We start from the raw sequence: 14,301 nt of genomic DNA, 5'->3' as shown, positions 1-14,301 counted from the left end.
CAAAATTTTCCTGAAGTCTGTTATTATTTACTATTGCAACTCTAGATATTGTTTCATTGAAATGAGAATAGTCTTTTATGAGTCCTTCTAAATAAGGTTTCTTTTGCCTCCTTATGAGTATGTGGGATAAAATAGTTTCTTTTAAGTTTACTTGTCTCATTTCCTTTCTGCTCTCATTCTCTCAGAACTTTGGCTTTTTTTGAGCGCAGCACTCAAACTAAGACCGGCATAAGCTGTTTATCTCCGTAAGGTTTGTAGAGTCTCCAAGAGATTCCATCAATGTAACTAAACCGGTAGCTAACAAATATATCCGTGCGTTTCAACCAGCGCAGGTTGTTGTTTTTTCTTAATGTGAGGAAGACCTGAATGCTCTTAACTTCTTTCACAAATCGACTGTGCTCCTGTGAGTCCCCCCCGTCCGCCACCTTTTTATAACACCAGTTTTTGCCTATTCTGCTTGCAGGGCTCTCTTGGGTGAAATTCGAGCTCCTGTCCTCCCCTGTAAGACAGGGCAATTTCATTCCCATTTTCTTTGAATTAGGTGCTCTTGTCCTGTTCTCCTCGTGTTTCTTTCACTTTTTTTTCCCCTTCATATCTTTCTTGTTTCATATTTCCTGTACCCTGCTTTTTCCTTCCCTCCCACCTTTTGCATGGAGCAGTCTCCTTCACCCTGTCAAGCGCAGGGGCTCTGGCCCCAAAATACCCTATTGTGGCAGATGCCTTTCAGCCTGTTGGAAATGCAGTAGAACTACCTCAACCCAAAGAGCATAATAAAGCTGTGCTGACTAGACCTTGAGGTATATTGCCCATAGCTTTAAACATAAACAAACTTCTTGCTTCACAAAAGCGTTCTTCCTTTTTAGAGAAGCTAATTCTTTGCAAAGCTCTTAGAAAAATGTCAAGGAAGAGAGTTGCAGGAGCCCAGTAGCCTGAATTAACCTCTCTTTTTTGTTTGTTTGTTTTGTTTTCTTGACTACTCCTCACTCCTGCGTGCTGTAGCTCAGTTTGTAAAGCTGCTGAATTGAAGGCTCCGCATGCTCACCCTGGCTGCTCCTGACAGCCATCTCCCTCCACCACCCAGGCAGGTGTCAGGATTTTGGACGAGCAGGAGATTTATTTTTGTTTGTGCCTCTGTTTAAGAAACTGTTGGGGCCGGACAACGTGGAAGTGTCAGCAGTGAGTTTCTCAGCCAGAATGGCCGCAGCCACTGGGAAGGCTACAGCCCGCTCTCGAGTGAGGGAACAAACCTGGTCTGCTTGTTATTGCTTCCTCTGGTCCCTACCTTTAGTCTGTGAAAGTCCAGTAAGCTGCTGACTGGAGTCTTGTGGGGTGTGTTTTGGAGTTTTCTTTATTGTGTTTTTAAAATAGCTCCAGGTTTATTACTGTAGAGCTGTAGCAAAGGAAATATTTTGTTTTCTGTTCTCCAACTTGATTTTCCCCCCATCTTGTTTTGGCCAACAGACTGGTGATCATCTCCCTTCCTGCCAGTGGTAAGTGAGGTCTTACTTCTATTGCAAACATAGCACTCTCCATCTCTGGCATTTGGAAGTAGCCTTTAAGGCATTGCCTGCTTTTCAGGGATATTTGGTTTCACGGTAAGCTATCATCTCAAGAAAGGGAAGCAGCCCGGTCGGGTTGTGGGGAGGCCTGGGTAAGTTTTGCGTTGTCCAGGGTCGTCTTGTGGGTACTTAAGTCAACTGCCTTCGCTGGGCAGCAAGTCAGTGTACATTCCGCAGAGGCTGCGAAGGGAAGGCATGGGGCTGGTCTGTGAGGCAAGGGCAGGTTAGATGTCGGAAAACTGGAGAGGAAGCCTCTGCGTTTCAGACCAAAGTATTATTCTTCTGCATCATGCTTTCACCTCTCTGTGCTGCAGCTCTAAGATGTCATTTTTTGAGAAACAAGTGCCCTGTTTTAGTAAGGGTATGTTTCCCGTTTTCTTAATGTGTATTTATTTTTGGCAGTGTGATGCTTCCATATTCAGAACAAGGTATTCTAATCTACCTGCATCCATTACCTTGCTGCTAATTTGTCAACTAAACCCTGACTGTCAGCAGTGGCAAGAGAATGAAAATTAAGGGATTTCTACAGAACTGTAACCAATCACACTGGGTGGATTATCTGGATTAGGAGCCCATTTGACCTGCAGACGTTGTACAGATAGACTAATGCTCAGTTGGTCTTACAGTACGTGCGTGAGGGGGAGAGGTTGGGCTCCTTAATCATAAACAGAAGTTTAACCCCTAAGTGTGGCAGAAATGCAAACAGTACCACAAAGCACTGTGTAAACTGCAAACCACGAATGCTGAGAGATCTAAGTTCTAGGTCTTGGACTGTGTCTTCCAGCATTCGTTGCCTAAATGCGTTGCCTTCACTTTTGACTGTTACAGATGCTGAGGGCAAGCTTCAGGATTTAAGATAACAGTAATGGTGGCAGAACAGAATTTTTCGCCCCTTTTGCTCTTGACCTTTTTTATTCTCAAGACAAAAACCCCTTCAGCCAACTGTACTGGGAGGAAAAATGCTTGCATCTATAAGAAGAATTTGATCCCTTTGAAAATTAAGTTCAGGAGTGTATATTAATGGAAGCCACACCGGCACAAAGCTTGGGACACGTTGCTATTCTAGTTTTGTCACAGATCATCAAGCAGGCTATGCCTTGTGTGCTGCTGCTGCTGAAGTGTGCTTTTTCCTTGTAGTTTGCTCAGTGAAAGACCCTGCATCCCTGTCAGGTTCAAGCTGGCTCCATAGGCTTCAGCAGCTGGGTCTTGTATTGCAGCTCCTCCTGCAGGGTCAACCTTATCTTGTGCCTTGCGGGAGGTTTCCCTCTTGTTATCAGAGAGTGTATGCAGCGACACAATTCAGTCTTCTAAAACAAAACTGATTGTCAGCAGACAAAGAACAGACAGTCCTCCTTTGTTGTTAGAACCCACATCCCTGCAATCCTGAATCTTGGGCTTCTCCTTTCTAGGAACAAACCTTGCTTCACGCAAGCAGATGGAAGCCTTCGATTGGGAAGGACCAAGCCTGCAGCTCCTACAGCCTGCCGCTATCTGTCTGTGTCCTCTTATCAGTTTGTCAGGCTGGCTTTCTAACAAAACCAAATCCCTTTGCTTCAGCTCCCCTGCCTCAAGGATCATCTTCAGTTGTTACAGCCGTGGCTGTTCACCTTGCCAGACCCATGCCTCCCAGCACACGCTTAGCAAGGAGCTTGGGGGTTAACTCTGCCAAGACCACTCTGTCTCCAGTTAACTCTTCTGCACCTGTGTATCCTTCAGTACTGAAGTTCATGGACGGAGTACACTACCATGTTATCTTTATATTATGTGGGTATCTATTCTAACAAAGGGTGTCTTATGAAGACAGATGACAACAGAAGTTCTCCAAAATACCCTCTGATTTCTACTCCCCAGTCCTTCCCCACTGTCCCTGCTTCTGCCTCTCCTCTCTTAAATCTACTTGGATTGTTGCATCTCCCTTACGAATTTCTTCTCTATTCTAACCTAAGATACAGCTCTCATTATAATGACTTTGACACCTCAAATGAGTTAAATGCAATGTAACAAAAACCGTGCAGAAATGTGCCACCTAGAGGGAATTGCAGGGGTTCAGGTGTTCAAAAAGTATATGATACTCCTTGGAAGTACTTGCATGGTTTCTTCCTAGGAAGGCATCTTTTTTGCCTGTACCTGCTGTCAGTTGTTTCTCCTTCAGCATCAGTACAACATCCAGCCAAGTGCTCTCCTGCCTGAGAATTGCAAGGGGTTGGTTTGCTCCTGGATGAGCAGTGCTGGAAATGGTTCTGCAGCTCTTCTTGTGCAGAAGAGCTGCACAAGAACTGCACTTGCCAAAGTGCACGTGCCCTGTGACACTGCCAAAAGTCCAAAGATCTTTGCCTGGGCATGCCTTGTTGCTAACTGTAAGATGCCAATGTAAAATTCCTGCAGTACCTATCCATCATCAGGAATGACTGAGCCTTTATCTCAGTCTTCAGACCTCAACATGAGTTCCTAAGAGTCACATGGCCTTGGGCTTCTTGATATTGCTTCCTTTCATTCTTCCCTCCATATATCTTCTGTCCATCCCAGGTAAAGTGACCTCAGCCAGGACTCCCTTGCTTTATTCCCAGCCTTTGTTGTTCTTCCCTTCTTCACTTGGGATACGTGTACTTTCCAGCTAAAGCTAAAAACACAAGGTTATCCTGAACCAAGTTCTTCCAGACCTCTTAGTAAACTAATCAGCCAGGTACTCAAAAGTGGATGAGGTTTCTTTCTGTTGGCTTGAAAGGTAACACCAGGAGCATCAAGGAGTTATGTAGAGGTGGTGGGAGCAGATGCCATATGGATAGTGATGTTCCCAGGCCACCAGCACTTGGAAGCTTGGGGAGCTCCACATGCAAAAGCAGTGTGTAGCCAGCTCTTCTTCAATAAACAAACAAGAAAATCTATGCTGGTATTCAGGGAAGCTAAACAGGTTATGTGTTGTGAGGTATTTTTGAGTGCTGGGGTTTTTTTAAGCTTTAGCTCTCCCCTAACCCCAGCATCCCTCTGTTCTGCTCCCAGTCTCTTTCCGGTTGCCTCTCAAGGGAAATAGTGGTGTTGCCACAAGGCTTCTTGCAGCATCTGGGAGAAGTTAAGTGCTATAGCCAAGGATAATTTTTTTTCCCTTCTCTTTAAGGCAGAAAATGCTTGCTATGTGGAAGTTTGGCTTTGCACTAATTCATATTTTATTTGAATCCTAATCTTCTGGATTGTCTAAATAGTTATAATATTAAAATATACTTGACTCAACCAAAGGAGTTAATGGGACGTTCCTGGCTGCCAACAGGGCCTGAGCTCTGCCTCTTGGTAGGACAGGACTTACCTCTGTGGCATTTCTCAGTGCCTCTAGCCCAAAATGGGCACAGGAGGAAAACAGGTTATTGGCATTCACCATTACTTACCTTTCTGCAAGGAACTTACCTTTCATAAAAAATGAAATGGGGAGGCACTGGTTAATGCAAAATAATGGCTTTTAGAGTAACAATGACTCAGAACTGATTTGACCCTGTATTACAGCCATAATTTTCTATTCCCATTTTCCCTGCAGTGTAAATAATGCCTATTGTAAATCTGCGTCACTCACTGGAACTGTGTCACTTTTTTCTGACTGGAGACCTAGCCCATTATTTTTTTGCAACAATGCGCGTCCTATATTTGCTTAAATATGTAAACGTGCTAAGCTAATTTTGCAGAGTAGGAGCGCTTGAATGTTTGCATTTCTGGTGACTGCTTAATTTGAAGTGAGATTTTTACAGCATAAACTTGCCATTTCATTTGAGGGCTCTTAAAAGCTGAAATTGGGAGAGATGTGTAAATTGCGTTACTACAAACTAGCTGGCTGTCCAGATGTGTTTCTTGGGGTTGCAGTGCAGTGCACTCGTGTGTTGTGCCATGTCTGGTATCTGTACACACATACATGAGGGAACCTTTTCAGAGAAGCTGATAGGATATATTTTTAAGCTCACTGACAGCACTGAGATGAGATTCATGAACGCAGTGTCAGTAGCTGCAGGTGGACAGGTGCATATTGGCATGTGTGCTTCTAAGCCAGCTTCTTAGTACCTTTCAGTTGTCCTTCAGCTGAGGCCTGTGAAGCAATGACAGTTTGTACCTGCTGAGTATCCAGCCTTGTTTGGATCCACAGATCGGACACGTTCTTCCCTGGAAAGGCAGCCATCTGTGCATTTCTATACTGTCCTTTACAGCACTGCTCTGTAAAACATCTCTGGAGAGGTGCTTGTTTTCAAACTAGGGAGTTTTAGCATCTGGCAAAAGATCTCGGAAGTTTCACCACTAATCCAGTTTAAGGGAAAAAAACCCCACACGCCAGGTAGGGCTGGGGAGGGAAATACCTCTTTGGTTTTGTAGATAGAGGCTTACGCTGCAGGTTGAGATTCCAGCAATATTAACTTCATTAAGGCAGGAATGCAGCGCTGCATTCTTGCACGGGAGGGAGGATGCTGAGCTGGGCTGGGGAGGAGTGGGACCCCCAGGCAGAGCTGATACATCGGGATGTCCTCCGTCAGCCTGCCTTATTCTTGGGGTTTATGTGCATCTCTCAGTAGGCATGATAATGACCTGGAGTCCTCAGACTTAGCATCTGGGCCCTCCCAGAGTCATCTCTCTAACGTAATTAACATGACAGAGATAAATAGGGGCTGTGGGGTGTGGGTAACAAATGGCTTTACTACGGTGGAACTGCTCTGTCATCCTTTTCCCCTTTCTGTCCCAGTATCTGTGTGTGATGGGATGGCTCAGGGTATATCACCACGCTTGCTGTTGCCACCTTTCCCTCGTGGCTGAGGAATAATTCACATATTTCCCTAAATGCCTCTGGGCACGGGATCGTTCCTGAGCAAGAAGGGAAAAGTGACCCCACAGTTTGTTACAGCCGTGCCGTAGGTTCCCTACCCTCTTTGCAACATGGCAGCTAAACACGGCGGTGCTGGCAGAACTGATACAGGCTTTACCCAGCGCTGCTGTGCCATCAGGAGCAGCCCCAGTCCCGCTGCGGGAGCCCATCGTGGAGCGAGCGCCCTGCCCTGGGACTGCTGAAGCCCAGGGAGGGACTGGGTGCCGTGCTCGTGTTATCCCACTCCTGTCGCTTGCTGTGCAATTGCTTCCTAAATGAGCTTTTATGTACTTTTTAAGACAAGCTTTACAGAGAGACACTTATCAGCTTGGCAGCTGACAAGGGACAGAGACAAGTCCAAGAGATGGACCAAACCCATCTCTCTCACTGACTAGGACTTCTACCGGCCTTTCAAGGCAGCGCTATCTGATCTTAATGGACTTAGAGAAGCAAGGGTTGGGGCCAGCATAGCCCCCCAGCTACCCTATCTTAAAGGCATAAGTACAAGATGCAGCCTCTGTGATGCTAAAACCTCTTCCTCTCCTTGTCAAAATAGCAAGACAACTTCTCTATCACCTTGTGTGCTACAGCACTTAAATTCCCACCACTAAAATTTTCAGGATTTCTGTACAGCAATTTCAGCAGTGCTGTTAAATACTGTGTTGTATATGTATGTGACATGGCAAGGAACGTGGTAAACAGAAGTGTAATTATATTAAAATTACAGCTGCAATCAGTATAATGCAGGAAAGACCATAGAAATGGACACAGGAAACAGGTCTCTTTTGGGATTGTCCTCTTTTTTTAATAGTGTCCAGTGTTACTGGTATTTTACACAAGGCTTCCTGTTAGTGTGGTGTGTGGACAAATTCTGGCTAGCACCAGGTGTGGTTTCTCTCACTTGAGGAGGGAGCTGAAGGAGGTGGTGACAGGGGATTGTTTTGCTTGCTTGTTTTTTAAAAGCTTACAAAGGAAGCATTTGCTGTATCTGCCCCCCGTAAGGAACTTGAATGCTCTGGGAGGATGGCTGTGAGGTAGCTCAGAGCCCCCTTGAATACCTGCTGTAACGCTGGCCTCTGCCAGTCCTTCGTTTGCTGTACAGACACGAGTGCAGGCTCTCATTTGGTTGTAAATCTCCATTGGAAAAATTTCACCTCTATTCTCCCCTTCCATCTTTTTGTTTGACATCAGAAAGCAAAAGCCAAAGCTTGGAAGTCCAGGCTGATCTTCAGGGGCAGAAGGTTGTTTTGTGAAGGATTCTTTTTTTTTTTTCTTTTTTTTTTCCTTTTTCTCTTTCCCTTTTTTCCCTGCTCCTTTCATGTCTAAGGAACAAGTTCTTCAACTTGGCACTTATGTCACCTGTCAAAACACTTTCCTGGGCAAGACCAAAGAGTAGAGGGACTGGTCAGGTGAATGTGCTCAGCTGGCATTGCTGCTGAAGCCTGAAACACCCATCAGGTCTTTTTTTTTTTTTTTAAGAGATTTGAGAAGACTCTGAAAAATCTTTCACTGGCTGAGTTGTTTGGATTTGATAATTGGTAAGCAGTGTTACAAAACTTTGGCTTTGAAAGCAGCACAAAGCTCTTTCAAGACGATGTGCTGTTCAGGCTGTCTCTTGTTCACCCTCACCTGGGTGGAGAGCAAGTCCTGGTCCTTTGAGGCAGGCCAGGTTTCCCTTCCTTTCATTCATCTTTTTGCTCTATGAAAGAAGTTGGGTGTGAGCAGGAGACGCCAGAATTTCTGAGGAGGGCATTTGGGTTTGGTCCTCCTTCTCACCATTTCAGAGGATCCCATTCATATGTAGAGGATGAAACCTGTGAAATACCTGACTCTGTCCACTTGCTTATGCCACGTTGGACCACAGTGCTACATGATGGCAGAATGGAAGTTTGGGTAGGGCTTGCTTGTTTATTAATAATAAAAAACTGAATCTGCTAAACTGACAGTACAATTAGCTTGGTAAGATGATGTTTCCCTTCCGTAAGTGGCTTCTTGCTTATAAAGCAAGAATTCTGCATTTCTGGCTAAGGTGTTTGGGAAACTTTAGCTCAGCGTCTCTTGAACCAAGACATAGCTGACCTTCCATACTGTCTGGAGTAGCACATGTACTTAAGAGACTCGGTGCCCTCTCTTTTCCCTGCCCTGTCTATTCCCTGGTCAGCTTTGTTTTAAGGTGTATTGCTTGGAAACAACTTGTACAGTCATCTAAGTATTTAATGAATAAGAATTTCTAATTCTTTAACATTAAATGCTTTTTCCTCTTGTCTTTCAGATAATGAATATGTTTTTATAGACCTGGAGCAGAAGCTTAGCAAGTACTTTTCGAAGGAATGGAAGAAAGAGACCACCAAAGTAAGACAGATGTTTAATTTCACAGGCTACTGCTTTGGTATTGGAGTACACAGTGAAATGAAAGCTCTTAAACTAAGGTCCATAAAGCATTTCTTGAAGATGATCTGTAGCATGCTGTTCAGTAGCAAGATGCAGTGACTTGTGCATGGCTGCACAATTAATTAAAAGAGCTAAAACAGCCCCTGACACAACTTCACCTGAACAGTAGTAGCCACATGGTTGCTGCTTAGCTGCTACAGGAGTGGAGAAGGTCAGTTGGTCAGTCTTCCTTTTGAACTTAGCTGAGCCCATGAAGAATCTGGAGACCTCATTGTTATCCTTAAGCAGAACAGCCTAAAATGACCTTTTTGACTTGAACATGATATGAGGGAGAGAGCTGGAGCTGTGACTCTTCCAGAGTACCTGCAAAAGGACAGGGGAGCGAGAGGAAGGATATTTTGTTCGAGAAGAATCTTAGTTCTTTAAGGCTAGCCAGCCCTGTCAAGGGAGGGAAAAGCTACGTGAAATAAAGACAAGCCTATGTCATTGTTTAGTGCTGGTCATTCAGACATGATAATGCCTGTTTGTGTGTGTCATTATTAGAGGAGAGCCGCAGTCTAGAACAAAGTATAGTGTGCAATTACATTTAGATATCTTAATTGGTTCATTATGACTTTTTCCACCTTCCTTAAGGGTTTTCTTTTGCAGAGTAGGCACGCTTGCCATTTCTGCTGCTTAGAGAAGTTTGCACATGACTAGTGAGGTTCAGGGATCTCTCTTATCCCATACTGCTTCTCCCAAACAAGTGAGGGTTACTTCAAAGACAGCTGCCAGTCGTGCAGAGGGCTGTCTGTCCAGCCAGTGAGGGTTTCCCAAGGCAGGTGTTTCTGGTCACCTCGGGATGGGGTACGCTTTGTTGCTTTGAGGCTGGATTCTTGCAGCACTTCTTAAGTCAGGAGAAGTGGTGAACCTCTGGTGTGAGTTGAATCATAAAAGGCTGAATGAGTTGCCATTGGCAGTACTGAAGTCTGAGAGGAGTTAGGCTATCGGACTGGGTTGGCAGACAGGGATTTAATTCCTGTGAAGAGGTTTCAGGTGGAAAGCCCCGTCCAGCTGATAAAATAGGGTGACTACAAACAAGTTCCAGAAATAAAATGTAAATATTTGCATCATGATCAAGAAGTTGCTGTCTGCATCAGATGTGCATGGCATGCCATGTACCTTGTCCCAGTGAGATGGGTCTGACCAGCAAAGCCTTGGAACTGCCTGTGTGAGCAAAGTTACCTGTATGAACATTAAAGAAGTGAGTGGCAAAGTAGGAAAGATGAGAGAATGAGCTAGTAAGATAAGATGTTCCTTCCCCCCCCCCGCCACCCATTTTTTTTTCTTCTTTTTTTCTCCTGTTTAAACAAGCCTGCAAGTCTGAAAGGTAGGCTGTAGTTAAAACAACAACAGAACTCTTGCTGGCTTTCTTCTAACAGACATCTTCAGTGTGAAGCAGACATCACTGTCTCCTTCCTGCAGCCACAGACCAAAAGGTGTGAATAACTAAACATTAGCTCTGCCAAACAAAAGGCGAGGCGTTAATATCGGGCTGGTGCGCCCCAGCCCGGGGCAGCGAATGCGGAGTGCGGCAGCGCCTGCGTCCCTGCCGAGCGATGCGTGGCGGAGCAGAGATGGCTGGCTACTCCCAGGCGTGCCCTGGAAACGCCGCAGCCGTGCCAGCGCGGCACGCTGCCCTGCCGCCATGCCTGGCGCTTTGAGGGCGCCTGTGCTAAACGTGCTGCGTTCGGCGCGAACGCGTCTGCCGCCCTGCCGGGTGCTGAGCTGGGTAACTCTGGGCCAGGCTGGGCATCCCCAGGGTACGATGGGACTCTTCTATACCTGCTCATCCCCCCCACCCCCCGCCATCCAAAATCTTCTGCCCTCCCTAGGGTGTTTTGCCGTTCGGCCTAAATGTTTTATGATGCGTCGTTGTTGTGAGCCTCCAAGACGGTCAGATCCCCCCCCAAAACTTGCCAAGAGCTAAGAGTAGAAAATGAAAAGCAGTACAGGGAGCGAGCGTGGGAGAAGAGAACGTTACGAGATGGGGTAACAGGAATTTTGGATGCTGAACGTTATTTAACTTGTCTTCTGTCTCTGCTCTAGGGAACAGAGAAATTCAGCCCTCCTTTTGTTGCATTCTTTAGAGTACAATACTACGTAGAAAATGGAAGAGTAATAAGGTAAGTTCCCTTCTGTGGTAGTTACTGTGTTTTGAATTATTCACTGTGTTCTTAAAAGGCAAGAAAAATAATGTTTCTTTCTTAAGCTCATCTCTGTGAGCTCACAGAAATAAGCTTAAAAAATCCACTTGATTTTTTTTTTTTTTAAAGACCTTCACAGACTTCCTCACCCAGCCATGAATGTTCTCCCCCTGAATCATATTTCTTATCCCTAGGAAAATTGTGACTGCTTTTCCATCTGTGTTTAGAGAGCAGGCTGAATGACAACGGTATCAAAATACGTTTAATGTTCTTTTGCTTGCACCTTTTGGTTGTATGAAAAGCATCAGATGAATATACCAAAACCAGCGATTTATACTTCAGAGCACACGCTAATAATTTTGGATCTGTTCTTTGTATCTGAGCAGTGCTCTGTGCAATCTACTGCTGGAAAAGGACTTTTGTAAATGGACAAAAGAAATTACTTCATAAGTTAGAGTTTTGCATTCACATGGAATATGGGCTGCACTCAAAACACCACCACCCTCGCCCATGGTACAGAACAAAGGATGAGGTAGTTAAAAATGAATAACTGACAGAGTTAATTTGCATCAGTACTTCTGGCGTGGCTGTGACCCGGGGGCAAGCCAAGAGCTGGGATCATTTTGGTGGATTAAAATCTTTACCAAATTTTTGGCATTTGTTCTCATCTTGAACAAAGCTTGGTGGTTTTTTGTTTTTCTCTCCCTCTGTAGTCTTTAATTTTGGATACAGGGGAGTCTTTCTTCTAGAGTCTGTTTGGCCGTTAAGTGTTTTGTATTTAGTTTTGCTTTTAGGTACAAAGGGAGATTACATATCATTCTACCACCCCCGACGTACATATCCTTTAGCATCACAAGCAACTTTCTCTGGCGCTAGTAATTTCATTGGAGAGGTTTGTGGAGCCATGCAGAGGTAGTTACATGGCCCCTTCAAACTCTGCACACCCACTTTTATGAGCAGGCTGTAGTGTCCAGCACCTCATCTATACATACATGTCAGCAGCCTGCTTCCCATGAGCTCTTACAGCGGGGGGTGTGTGGGTTATCAATGCTACGTGATAGTTATGCCTTATCAGACTATCCTTGTTCAGCAGCTTGAGGAAGAAGACAAAAACAAGCCCAAGGCTCCTGTGTCTTTTGATCTACATTGCAGGGAATTAGCTGTTGAAAAGTACCTTGAGCCTAAGGCAAGGTGAAATGAAAAAGCAGTGCCAGGTTTAGAGGGGAAAGGAGGACAGGTGTGCAAGAAACAGGATTGGGATTCAAGGGAGTTGACTCTCCTGACTGCTACAGGCTTTCCAGAGAAACAGAAGTGCTTGATGTAGTCAGTCTCCAAAACAGGTGTGACGTGATTTTTCTTTCATCTGCCTTCTGCCCTAACTTCTTAGATCTCACGCTCTTCAAGATAGAAGCTACCATTTCCCATGTTTGTACAACACCTACTGGGAGAAGACCTTGATCTTGGCTTGGTGCTCCCTACACACACTTAACTGTATCAGGGTGGCATTGGCACACACCAAGGATGTCAAAGTTTAATCCCTCCTCTCAGAAGGAAGATGTGTTTGAGGGGCCTTATCTCAGCCTGAACTTTCTTTTCTTCTTCAAGTAAATTTGCCTTTGTGTCTTGCAGTGATAAGGTGGCACGGCAGCTCTACTACTGCCATCTCAAAGAGCAAGTACTTATGTCTCGGTGCAACCACAAGGAAGAAATCTACTTCTTGCTGGCTGCCTACAGCTTACAGGCAGACTTGGGCAACTACAGGGAGAAGGTCCACGCTGGCAAATACTTTGAACCTCAGGCTTATTTCCCCCAATGGGTAAGTTTTGGGGGATCTTTCTGTCAACAGATTGCACGCGCAGCAGGAGCTATGTCAAGGTGGTACCTAACTGCAGCCATGCAACTTCCCCAACTCCCAGTGCAATGATCAGGCAGAGTGGTAGAGCATCACCCTGAATTTCCCTAAGGAGATATCTCCTCTTTTTCCACTGGATGTAGGTGCCCATTCCTCCTGGGCTTACTCATCGGTAAGGTGGGTGGTGCGTACCCTTCCTTGGTGAGGGAATGTGTTGGTGTCAAATGAATAACTCTGACAGTGCGGCTGTCTTTGTTTAATTCTTATATGGCTTAAAGGGTTGTGTGTTTGCAGTGGTACATCAGGAAGATCTGCGCAACCTAAGCTGTAGAGAAAACCTCAGGGCCGCGAAGCCAAGTCCATTGCCCTGTGCTCCTATCTCTGTAGTGCTTACCTCTGGGATGGATAGACCCAAACCCTAAGGGGGAGTACTGCTGTGCAGTGCCTCTGGTGCTTGCTTTGTCATCAGTCTCTGGCTCAACTGCAGTGCAGTAAGAGAAAAGGGAAGGGCCTGGAAATGGGTTTGCATATTTGCTTATAAGCATGTGCACATGGGCTTGTGCCCTTGAAGACTTACAAACAGCTTAGAAGGCTGAGAGTTGGTTTAGTTGTCAAATGAAGGCAAATTAGCCAAGACTCTGTCAGAGCTCTGCAGAGTGTTCTCCTCTTGTGGTGAAATGTCAAGAAAACTGTTGATAAACACTTTAGTGTCCATAAAAATAGAAAGGGAAGCAAGCTTTGCTACAGACACATCACTGTAATGTCTGATGACGTCTGCCGGAGCGGGACGTTCCCTGGGACCTGGACAGATGCTCCTCTGCAACCTGATTTAGTTCTGGAGCCCCCTTCTCTGCTGTGACAGTGGGTTTTAGCCCAGCTCACGCCTTGGGATAGCTGTTGAAAAGCCCAGATGCCTCTGGTAGTTGACTGCTTGTCCCCAGGCGAGTTGCCTCTCCCCTGAAAGGTGACACTGTCCCCTGCTTTGGGAAGAAGGTTCAGAGCAGTGACAGGGGTTGCGCTGGGGAGGCAAGGCTGGTACAGTCCTCTTTATGCACGAGTCCCAGCCTGCCTGCCTTGCTGTGCAGAAATGTGCCTTCCTCCCAGGCAGCAGGCCTTCATCCCGTGCCGTTCCTTGCTATGGGGCGCCTGGCTGGAGGTAGCTAACAAAGGGCTGGAAAAGGTGGGTCTCATGCGTGCTGTTTCTGGGGCAGTTAAAAGTCTTATCACAGACTGTTGCTCACTTGGCAAACATTGCAAAGGCCAAGGCAAAGCCTGGCTCACCTGTACTGAGCCACAACCCCAAGCAAATATGTGGGTGATTTATTACATCATTACAAAGAGCAAAATCTGGCAGGCATGGGGACGCTTCTCTCCCTGCCCCCAGGCTCCCATGGGAAGATACTGAGCAATCTCCTCCTCCAACACGATCTCTTCCTCCAACACGTGCTTGAGATCATTTGGCTGAGGGCTGCCGCAAGCCTC

The 14,301-nt window shown here is 45.7% G+C and overlaps 1 protein-coding gene across 4 annotated transcripts in view; it reads left to right on the top strand.

Annotated features, from left to right (window-relative positions):
- The window catches only part of FRMD1 (FERM domain containing 1), a 42,960-nt gene that overhangs the window by 17,401 nt on the left and 11,258 nt on the right, over positions 1-14,301 (top strand). For all 4 annotated transcript variants that reach the window (XM_075495809.1, XM_075495805.1, XM_075495807.1 and 1 more), the window contains 3 exons: positions 8,663-8,742; positions 10,870-10,946; positions 12,597-12,783. In XM_075495809.1, the coding sequence (XP_075351924.1) occupies positions 8,663-8,742; positions 10,870-10,946; positions 12,597-12,783 (344 nt within the window). The remainder of the gene's footprint in view (positions 1-8,662; positions 8,743-10,869; positions 10,947-12,596; positions 12,784-14,301) is intronic.

Source organism: Mycteria americana, chromosome 3 (genome assembly GCF_035582795.1).
Source record: "Mycteria americana isolate JAX WOST 10 ecotype Jacksonville Zoo and Gardens chromosome 3, USCA_MyAme_1.0, whole genome shotgun sequence".
NCBI classification, from domain to species: Eukaryota; Metazoa; Chordata; class Aves; order Ciconiiformes; family Ciconiidae; genus Mycteria; species Mycteria americana.
This window is presented reverse-complemented; position numbering and strand designations above follow the sequence as displayed.